Source organism: Hoplias malabaricus, chromosome 1 (assembly GCF_029633855.1).
Source record: "Hoplias malabaricus isolate fHopMal1 chromosome 1, fHopMal1.hap1, whole genome shotgun sequence".
NCBI lineage: Eukaryota > Metazoa > Chordata > Actinopteri > Characiformes > Erythrinidae > Hoplias > Hoplias malabaricus.
In genome coordinates, this window is record NC_089800.1 from 37,392,051 (window position 1) to 37,404,129 (window position 12,079).

Sequence of the window (12,079 nt, forward strand, 5' to 3'; positions counted from 1 at the left end):
TAATGCAAAACATGTATCTCCATTTTTGGCCATTTTAAGTCACATTGTGTGAAAATTTGATGAATATACCAACAAATACGCCCCAAAATTTCTTGGAATAAAATAATTTATAATCATTAGATTGTAAAAGAAGAAAGAAATTTTTCTTTCTCCTGTTGCAGTTTTGGAGATACATGTTCTTCATTGGACAGCGACGGATGTAATAACTGTTCATTAATTTTATATTAGTCTGGCTACAATTATTTTTTTATATATACCCATTTTTCTCCTTAATTTAGTGTTCAATTCCATCCACCAGATTGGCATCCCACCAATGCACAGTACCATTAAGTTAGGGTGTAGGCTAATGTGTGCTTTCACAAAGAATTGCTGCTAAGGCAACATTTAGAGCAGTGTTAATTTTGGCTTTTGTTTTGATTTTGTTTGTCTTAGTCCTTAGACTAAAATGTTTATCAGTTTTAGTCTCATTTTAGTCATTTGAACATTGTTGGATTTAGATTTAGTAGACAAAAACTAAACAAATATTTTAGTCCACGTAATAAAAAAGTGCCTAATTCTAGTCATTGTTAAAATTGTTATTGTTGTCATTGTTATTGTTGTCATTGTTAAAATTGTTTACTATATTACACTTACTGTATTATTTATGTAAAACTTTCATGTACAACTGTATTATAAATGTTAACATCCAAAATTATGGAAGGAACATTTTTTTCTTCAATTACATTTTGTATTTATTTAACAACACTGTGCACTGCATAAGGTGCTTGCAAACCAAGGCTGTCTAGACTCTGAGTTTCAGCTCTTTGAATCATCGGCCAAGGGTCGATAAGAACGACACCTAGATATTCGAAGAATCGATTCTTTGGGATTCGACTCCTCTTCAGTAAAATTACTTTCACTTTATTCTACACGGCTGCCCTCTGTGTACAAAGATGCTACTGAAGGGACGGCTTTGGAACCATACTCAGAAAATAACTTTGGATATTTCATAGCAATATGTGCCCCATGTCACAGGACTTTGAGGAAGAACATTTTTAGGATTAACATTTTAAAGATCTTATGAACCAAAATCTCCTCACACTCTTAAAGTATAACCACATTAATCTTTATTAACACATTAATTAATATAACCTCATAATCATGAGACACAGTGGCAAGTACTGTGGGGTGTTATTTTTGCACTATGTAAAATGATTTCAGAGTGTGAGTCATCTGAACAGACAGAGCAGTGTGAAAGGGGAAATGTGAATATGAATTGTTACCCTGGCAACAGCAAACAGTTTTCCTGTTTTTATTTCCTTGTGGTTTTCAAATCAGAAAGAATGGGTAATTTATCAGTTTTTCACATTATTGTTTAGTTTTTATCCAAGGATGAGAAATGTGCAAAAACATTTCATCTTACTTCTCAACATCAAATTATAATTTTTATATAGTTCTCATCTAGTTTTCATTCAGAAAGATAGTTCATCATTACATTTTTTTCATTATAGTTTTTTTTTTCTTTTGACAAAATTAACACTTCTGGACAGTTAATGTTGCTAACACTTATTGGCATTTCTGTTAGTTAGCTAACAGGCTCCTGCACTGGCTAACACTGTGGTAAAATCCAGAGAGACTTAAGCCCTATTCGGACAGGAATAATTTTACCTGTGGACGTGGGGTAAAGTAATTCTTACCAGATTATCCCACCCGAATAGACCATGTCAGTCATTTTTCTGTAGTGTGCGCTTTCATTTCAGGAAAGATTCCTGAGCCATATACCTACTGTAAAACAAGCAGTAAAAATAACCCCAGGTTATATTAATCCCGACCTAATAGACATATGGGGGAATGCTGCGTCATATCCCTGGAAAAAGGACATTTTTCGCAGGATTTCTTGAGAACAGAGCCGTTTAGTGTTGAAATATATGGTTTAAGTAAAAGCTCAGCAACTGAACAAAGCAAAACAATCAAATCCACAAAAACAACCTGAAGAATCACTCAGTGAAGAGACATTTCTGGTAGCTGTAGGTAGGTTTTGTGCACAATAGTAGCATCCATACGTATTATTATGAATATGTGTCCTAAGTTATCATTTTAAACTGTTTATAATAAATCACCTCACCCATTATCTGCTACGAAGGACTAGAAGATCGTCAAGTGGGTTGGATGTTTTTAGGCTGTTCTAAGAACAGTTGTGACAGTTTAAATCTCCAGTAGCTCTGGTGTGCCAGATCCACACTGTGTGACGGCAATGAATGAATCGAGTAGCCACTCCCATCTGTTATTTTCACAGAGATTTCCTATCCAGTGCGAAACCACCAGAAACATTGCTGATATCTTGTGGAAAAATTACATCACCCACGTTCCCCGCGTAAAACTAATCCCACCCGAATAGAGCTTTAGGCAAATAATGCAACCTTGGCATTGCAGCCAGCATTAGGGATCAAATTACGATATCCTAACAAAAGAGCCAACACTTACTCTACTCAGGAGCCCAAATTAACTGCATCTTACCAAAAAGCTTATGGTTTAACTTCTAAGAAACTTTTATTTTCCCCTGCAAACACTGAGGATGCACCTAACTGCTGCACATTGTAGGTAATACTTGGGCTTGAGTCAATACTGTGCATTTAAATAATTATTGATCATCTCCTAGTTCTGCAAATCAGATCGAGACATCCCTAAAAATTAACCCAAGAACTGCATTCACGCCCTTTTTTGCTTCATTTACTGAGGGTAAGGAGTGAATTTAGCAAGAAGGAATCACTACATTCTGTAACGGTTTGTAGCCTGAGACATCACAACATGCAAAAACGTGTCCAAAAAATTTTGGCTAAACTTTTCATTGCTTGTTACCGAAAATGGGTCTCATAGTGCCTTCTTTCAAATAGTCACACTCAAGACTGTGCAAAATAGTCACAAAGTACTAAAAAGATTGTAAAATTACTAAAACGGGGATTGTAAACATAATCACTTATCTGTCTGTGTAAAAATGAATGAAAATGTGAAATCAAAGCGTATTTCTGCTCATTATGAAAGGTTTGGATGATATTCTAAAATCATATGACCGTTTCTTGTGGTATTGAATTAAGCAAATGCATTCCTACTGGTCAAAACTACCATTTGGGGATTATACAAAAATAGAAATGACACAATGGATTTATAATTCAGCAAAGAGCGCAGAAATAGTTTGGTTTTCACATTTGAACGATTAAGACTGAATGTCTTCCAGGAGTCACATGGTATATAGGTCCCGTTTTGAAATGACAGAACAACAATTTATTTACAGCAAGTGTCTCCCAACTTAAAGCTCATGGGGGAAAACAAAAAGTCAGACGGTCCTTTAAGGTAGGCCACAGATGGACTTTGGGTTCATAATAGTCACCTCAGCACAAGATCATGTACGCATGCTGGCACCTCAGTAATACTCTTCTGGTCTTTTAACTTGATTTTTTTTCCTTTTCTTTTTGTTTGAAGCACATTGCAAATTACAAAGTTATAACACAAAGCAGTCTTGCAGATTGGAAAGAACATGTTCTACAAAAGAAGAGGCGCACTATATTGTCTCATCACAAGTGAAGTCTCAGAACCAGCTTTCAGTTTTTGACAAAGAAAAAAAGGAAAAAGAAAGGGGAAAAGGAAAGGGGGGGGGTTAAAGAAATGGTGGCATCAGGAGAAGGTAAATCACCCAAGCCCTGCCCCCTTACAGTTCGCTGCCCCAGTTTCACAGCTCCAAAGGAAATGTCGAATGTACGTACACACACACAAACGCAACTGTCCCAGAAGAGAGGGGGGGGGGGTCACAAATACATTATTGCGAATTAAGTGTGCTTTTGTCAATTTTTTTTTCCTCTCATTCTTAAAAGGTTCATTTTAAAAACAATATTACAACATGCATCCAAAGTAACCATATAAAAAAGAAACAATCAAACATGAATTCCTTGTTTTGAAAACAAGACTGAACATTAGTCATTTATGTACACCCTGGCAAACACACCTGGACAGAAAATCTTATGTTGGCTTCTTAAGAAGAAATGTGGAGGAAGTTGTACAGTGTTGAATGTACAGTGGGAGGTTGGTAGAAAGTTTCGTCTTGTTTAATTTAGTTTTTTTTCGACGTACATAGAGTACCACCCAAGCTTTGAACAGCATGCACCTCAGATCTTCTCAAGCTTAAAGGGGAATCCTTTCATAGAAACGGCTTGTGTCAGCAATGTTTCTATGATAAAGAGAACTTGGAACCTCAAAAGTACACTCATAGTTCCCAGCATAAACCAATGTCCCAACCATTCAGCACTGGATGGCTTCATAGGCCTGCAGGTCAAGAAGTTTGCTCTCCTCAAACTCCACAGCTGAGTGTAAAGTTGTAGCTTGAAATGGACTTGAGATTTACTTCTTCAGAGTTGTAATGAGCTTTCCTCTAATTATAGTCTGAATAAGACCTATTCTGGTGGCTAAATATGGGTAGGTTTCTTGCTGGTGTCTGGTTCTTCACAGTGAGCTGTAGAGAGTGGGTGGCATGACAGCTGAAAAGAACCTTTTTGGCAACCGAGAGCCACTATAGGAAGGGAGAGAGATTGTGGAGCTTTCCTCGTCAACAGGAGATGTATTTTCCAATGGGCCATTGGGACAGTTGAGTCTCTTACCCTTCAAGTGCCCTCTTGAGTCCTGCATTAACTGCCTCTTCAGCACTAAGTCATTTGCCACAGCTTGGGTAAGCACCGTGGAATAAACTACCACATCAAATGAAGATCCCTAGTCTGGAGAGATTGGAGATTGAAGAGATGCGGGGAAAGTCCAACGAAGACCTGCAGGCCACCCTGACCAGGAGAAAGAAAGAAAGGTGGGCCGGTACAGCAATGACAGTCTACCAAGTTTCAGAGTAGACGTGCAAATCGAAGAGCAACTTGAATTGATGAATTGGATGGTTGCAAGATGTAATATTATTCATGTAAATGTGGCCGAGTTGAGTTTGGTTAGAAGGGGGGAGGTTTCTTTGGATCTGCCATGTTGGTATTGGTGGGCTAATGGAGGCAGAGGCTGGGTGGGTGTGACAGGAGGATTTCAAGATTAAGTTAGCGTGATATAGGCAGATGCTTTCTCCTTCAGCTGCCGCAGACACAGGTGACAACTCCAGCTCCCTGCAATAGAGAAGCCACCATTGATGATACCACACATTGAAGCACAGTGTTGAAGCTAGAAATCAATATTTACTCACAGTATTGTGAACTTCTTGAATATAGTGAGCACACAATAGCTGCATTTGTCCAGTTGTGGTCTTTCTTTACAATAAACGATTAAGAAAAACTGTTAACAACTGATTCTACTGAATTTCTTTTCTATTTGTGTTTATCGGCATTTATATATGTCCATGCTTATGTGGTGTGTCAAACTGGGGCTGAACGAATTTGGAGAACATATCTGATTGCGATTTTTCTGACCAATATTGCAATTGTGATATAAATTGCAATTATTTTTTAGAACTGAAAGTCCAGGTCTGTTTTTAGGATCAAGATCATCCAGCTGTAATTTTTATTTGTGCTGTTTATTTGAGGTTGTTGACATTTTCACAGTACAGTTTTTCCTCTGATTGTTCTAATTCTGTTATAGAATCAAAATCCTAGCACAACATTTAAAAACCAAACAAAAACTGAGAACACAACATCATTAGGGAGAATGCAACGCAAAATACCAACACAATAGAGCCTGCTTCTTGCTCTGCTCATGGCTTTGTTGCAACATTAACAGCTAAAATTATAAAATGCCCCTAGTGGCTGGGAGCATTTCCTGTGTGGGCGGTCCTCCAATGCAGATTTTTAAAAATGCAGCATTTCATTTAATGCAATTGTGTTCTCAGATTTATATTTCCCTCTTCACATTTGTATTTGCATTGTGTTCTGCCTTAATGCTGTTGCGTTCTTAATTTCTGTTCCCTTTGTAAATATTGTTGCAATATTAATAATTGGGCCACCGAAAAAAAACACATTTAATATTTAAGATATTGTTCTTGATAATGAAGACTAGGAATAAAATCTCAGCTCTTTCAATATGAAACTGCACTTGTTTTAGCTGTAATTTTTATATAAAACTGATTAATCATCCAGCCCTAGAGATTCTGGGTAGACTCCAGACCCACAGTGACCCTGAAATAACAAGCCATTCCGATTCCAATCAGGACACACAACAAATAAACAACAGACCTCTCAGTTCAGTTCCTAAAATTATCTTTCAATTTACAAGCAAGAGGGTTGTTTAAAGGGCAATTTTTAAAATTAATATATATATATTTTTTATTAAATTGGATAAGTAAAACAAGACTTTCTATTAAAGCTAAATGATATACAACTCAAATACCTTTGATCTCTACAATATAAACTAACAGAAATAAAAAAGCTATACCCTCTGGAGGTTCTGCCATAGGTGGGCTTAGACAGTACATATGGTAGCCTCGGTCACAGTCATCGCAGAATAAAAGCTGATCCTGTAGGACATGAACACATGTGCGCGCGCACACACACACACACACACACACACACACACACACACACACACACACACACACACACACAAAAAGAGAAAAATGAATGTCTCCCAAATTTGCAGGTTTTTTTCCTTATGCATCCAGTGTCACACCATCAGGGTGTTTGAAAATATCTACCACAAACAACAACAAAAAAAAGTTTACACAAACATGTTAGATCACTTAAAGTCAAGAATGATGCCCTTGACATTAGAAAAATTTTCTTGTCACCTCTCAGCAATAACAGATTCTGTCACAAATTGTCCCACATGCGGAGAGTTTGAACAGGTGCTGACAAAAACATCTATCACCTCATCTCAGACCTAACACTGTGTATTTAATACACCCATTTTGTATTGAAAATAAGTCGTTTCATAGCATTATTGCACTCCTACAGGTGAGGGGTCATCAGTTGGTCTCCTATGAGGGCTGTAGTCCAGCATGATTTGGAGACTTCTCTGCTGTATGACACCTCATTAATCTATTCTGTTAATTACTAGGTTTAAGAATGTGGCTGAAAAGAGAAACCACCAAAATGTGAAGAGCAGAAGAGATGACCCTCACGTTGAATTATGTGGTCGGTACTCACGTCGTTCTCAGAGGTTCCGCAGAGGCTGCAGGATTTGCACTCGATGCACTGCCAGCGGTAGGTTCTCACTGCTGCCGTCATGTTGACTGTGAACTGCAGGCAGGATGGATGGCCTAGAAGAACCAAAATTTTAAACTCCAATCCAGAAAATGCATAAAGTATAATGCTAATAGCCAATACAGTTTCATCCTTTCCAACAGAAACAACTGCAGGCTAAAAACTCTACATTACATTTATAAATAATGGTTATGCAATAATACCTTACACAATGTTGACTGAAATGTTCCAAATTAGACATGAAAATATAAGTCAATTGTTCATTCACTGTTTTATGTTACACAGACCTGGAAAATATCACCTATAAATATTTGTCAGGGCTCCTCTGTCACTGATTTTTTTATTTTTTTTTTTTGTAAATGCAGGTTTTAAATTGGTTTTCAGGCAGAACGACAGCAAAATAATACACATGTAGAGTAAGAAAAGGGATAAAATAAATACATAAATAAATAAATAAAAATATAATAAATATAATACAGTTATATAGTTCCCTACTAGTTTTGCCAACATCTTTTCACATTCAATTAGGGAATCTAGCCACTTTCTAAATGAAGGAGTCTATTCCGCCTTCCAGCAGGTTAAGATCTGTCGAATTGCAGTTACAATTCCCAGTGTTATAAGGGAAAATTCCATCTTTCTAATTTCTTCCTAAAATACACAACCTTGGTGAAAAAGGAATATCATGATCAGTTCCCTCTCCTAAATGTTTTAATACCATTTTCCAGAAAGGTGAAATCCTCCAGCATTCCCATAAAAAGGAAATATGTGCCTGATTCTTGTTTACACTTCCAACACAAATTATCCTTCAACACTCCCATTTTATTAAGTCGTGATGAAGTAAAGTAATGATGGTGTAATATTTTATATTGGATTAATATACTGTTAACATTTAAGTATCAGTAAGTTTATAAGTATTTTTCTTGATTTGAACTGTAAAGCACTTTGTGGAGGATTTTAATGTTTAAAATATGATATTATATAAATTTTTATTATTATTATTTTTATCTAAAGCATTCTGGGATCAACAAAATATTATGTGTAATAAGTATAGCAAGTCTTGTCAGGAAAGTACAATGAACAGCAGTTTGATAAGCAATATTTTAGAAGTGGGACACTGCACTTTAGGTCACCATGCTAAAGGAAAAGTATGGGATAGAGGGATATTTTCTGTTCAGTAACACAGTGGTGTTTTTTGGAATGGTGTAATCATCATTAAAACATCATTATTTGACCTCTTTGAGGAGTACCATCAAACCCTAAAAGCAATGTTTCAACATCTGTCGTGAAGGATTCCTAGACATGTAGAACCTATAATTGAAGCAAAGATGGGGAAAACCACCTATTAAAGGCCATGTTCACCTTTTTAAATCAACAAACACTTTTTATACAATTCAGAGGATTTTTCCTCATTATCTGTTTTGTACACAGCCCTAATTCAGTAAACGGGGGAAAAAAATCAAAGAGTCTCAGTTTGAATTGGCACAAGCTGGCTGAGCCACAGTTGAGAAACAAATGGTAGAGAGACCTCTGAATGGTGAAAAGCATAAAAGAGATGACGATGTTGTTCTAGTTCTGCTCCATAGGTGTGTAACATTAGCATATTTTTGCAATTTCAGACTTAGGGTGGAGCTGACTCCAAATTCCAGGGACCACTAATGGCATGAGAATGAACACAGACCAAAAGTGCTACAAAACTAAGCAGGTTGAATTACAAATGAGATTCTGAGGTCATTTAAACAGCAAATAAACCCTTACAGACAAGTTAAACTTCAACCACCTACATGCTACTCTAGGTTACTTACTCAAACATACCTTTCCACTTTAAAAGATGCGCAGCTTCAGAAGGAAAATGAACAAAGGGGAGTTTGTATTGCTTTACAAACAAACAAAGCCTTTATTACCAAAAATCTCAGAGGAAAAACTTACATGTCCACAATAGTTTGGCCATATGGTGTGTGCTGTACTAATTGTATATTTATATTCAAATGCTATTCATTCTTAAAGCTAAAGTGCATTCTATTATCATGCATTCATCTGTAGCTTGGTGCACTACCAACATTTTGTTTCATTTCACATTTTTCATTTTAAACAGTGTTACCTAATGTTCAAAAGATAGCGGGTGACTTTAAATTGAGCGTATGCCACAATAGCCGCACCTGATCGGCCACAGTCTGCACAGGAGATAAGATCCTCCGGGCAGCCGGTCTTCTTGGAGCCTCCCAGGCAGAAGTCACAGTAACCGTTGGGGATGACCGAGCCGTCTGCTGCTTTCTTGGCTGTGGTACAAAGAGAGAAAGAGAGGGGAGAATGAAAGCCATCAGACTTCACGATTCCTAATGTGATGGAACGGAAAGGAAAGAGGAAAAGAAGAGAAAGGGTAAGAAAGGCAAAGCAGGGAAAGAAAAATGGAATGGGAATTGTAAAGAAGATGCGCCGGTGCGTGGTTAGCATGGTCCCAGCTGGTGTGAGTGCTGGGTTTTCTCTCCATATGTTAGTTTTGGTTTCAGCACACCGCCCCAATGAAGTCTGGGCCTTTCGGGCTCAGCCACTGGAACAGCATGGAGATGGGGGATGGGTGGAGGAGGAAAGGAGGGGCTGTTCTCCAGCGGGATGCCCTGGGCTCAGTTAAATATTGTCACAGGAACAGAAGGAGGGCTGGGCGCAGAGAGGCAGGTACGCCACAGGAGTCCACTGGGTTATATCATTAACAAGTGAGATAAGACCGTGTGCATGTTTCCACATCTTAGACACACACCGGTTTCAGCAGACATGTGTTTTCATGGCTGAACGCCTCTGGATCTCAGTAGTGGCTTAAAGATGGTAAATATGAGGACAAAAATATTATGAATTGATAGATATGGTCATATATTTTGATATTTTGACAAAACCTGGTGAAATTAAATTTCTCTTAATTTTCTATATAGAGGACATTCTCTACATGAAGCCATGTGTCAAATGATTATCAATAACTATTCGTTTTATTCTAATGAGGGTTGCAGAGAAAAAAAAATAAAATACCTGAATTTTAATAGACACTTAAAGACATAATTAACATGTAAAAAAAACAATATCATGATAATAGTGGTATTCTGACTAGTTTACGTAATAACATCATGCAGATAGGCATAAAATAGCATACATTCATTATGTGAGTTGTTTAGGCACACTGAAGTACAGTGGAAAGTGGCTCTGAGGAGCAGGAATTTGCTCCATAAAAAGTGTGGTGTGGGTTTGGTTACAAAATATCAGACATACAATAAACCATGGCATTATGTAATAAATGAATGAAGCCTATAACAACAGAAGGTGGAAACAATCTGTTTCACCACCTCAAGGAGAAGCACCTGGTTGAGGACAATAGAATAGTTCAACAGCCAATGAGTTCTAACCCCAGCACATGGTAATGTTCAAAGCAATTAACTATATTGAGATTCTAACTTAAAATATATTAAAATGTTTCACCCAGTTAAACAATTTAATTATTTTCAACAATTTCTTCTTTTTGAGTTCGTGAAACTGTAAAATTTTGATTTAGCAGAGAGCAGTGCAGCAATTTTCAACCAAGATGGCGGATGGTCTGGGGTTCACTTATTTTAGTGAATTTGGTGGTGGCACAACAGGTAGAATCACTGTCACATAGCTCCAGAGTCCTAGTGTCATGGGTTCGAGACCTACATCGGGTCACTGCACTGAGGAGTTTGGTGTGTTTCCCCACAGCGCAAAAACAGACGTTGGTAGGTGGACTGGCCATGCAGGAGTATCCATATGTGTGAGTGTTACAGACAATGAATGAATTTATGGTTAAAATCTAGCATTTTTTATTTATTTATTAATTTTTTTGAGTTGTATTAAGCAGTATGTTAAGTTATAGACACTTAAAGTAAATGTGTATGCATATTTCTGACATTTGACTTTATGAACTTAAAGATTTTATGGCAACAGATTGCCTTAATTTATTATTATTATTTTTTTAATTATTCAGGTTTACAGTGCAGATAAACTCCACTATTCTGTATTTGTTTTGTTATTTACTGTGAAGTTTTAAGGTTACTTTTCATGTAAATGTTTATGTTTGCTGTTTATATGCACACATTAAATTTTCGAAACTTTGTGTATAAATTCAATTTAATATAATTAATAAGTATATAATGAATTTATTTTGTATGTTCTTGAATTGAATAAAGGTATTTTTCATTCATTCATTCATTCATTCATGGTCTGTAACCGCTTATAGATAGACAGACAGATAACTTTAATGAAATTACAGCTAGTGGTATTTAAAAAAAATAAAAAATAAAAAAATCACATCATACAACCACACTTCAAAGACATACATCTTCATACAGAACAAGTATATATACAGGGGTTGGACAATGAAACTGAAACACCTGTCATTTTAGTGTGGGAGGTTTCATGGCTAAATTGGACCAGCCTGATGACCAATCTTCATTAATTGCGCATTGCACCAGTAAGAGCAGAGTGTGAAGGTTCAGTTAGCAGAGGGTAAGAGCACAGTTTTGCAATGTTGCAATGCACATTTATGGGTGACATACCAGAGTTCAAAAGAGGACACATTGTTGGTGCACCTCTTGCTGGCGCATCTGTGACCAAGACAGCAATTCTTTGTGATGTATCAAGAGCCACGGTATCCAGGGTAATGTTAGCATACCACCAAGAAGGACAAAACACATCCAAAAGGATTAACTGTGGATGCAAGAGGAAGCTGTCTGAAAGGGATGTTCGGGTGCTAACCCAGATTGTATCCAAAAAACATAAAACCACGGCAGCCCAAATCATGGCAGAATTAAATGTGCACCTCAACTCTCCTGTTTCCACCAGAACTGTCCGTCGGAATCTCCACAGGGTCAATATACACGGCCGGGCTGCTATAGCCAAACCTTTGGTCACTCATGCCAATGCCAAACTTCAGT

The 12,079-nt window shown here is 37.1% G+C and overlaps 1 protein-coding gene across 1 annotated transcript in view; it reads right to left on the minus strand.

Annotated features, from left to right (window-relative positions):
- Positions 1–2,863: 2,863 nt before the first annotated feature.
- Positions 2,864–12,079, minus strand: part of dpf1 (double PHD fingers 1) — a 78,377-nt gene continuing 69,161 nt past the window's right edge. The window contains 4 exon segments of the mRNA XM_066662440.1: positions 2,864–5,123; positions 6,382–6,463; positions 7,092–7,204; positions 9,305–9,424. Coding sequence (XP_066518537.1) covers positions 5,053–5,123; positions 6,382–6,463; positions 7,092–7,204; positions 9,305–9,424 — 386 coding nt within the window. The 3' untranslated portion in view covers positions 2,864–5,052.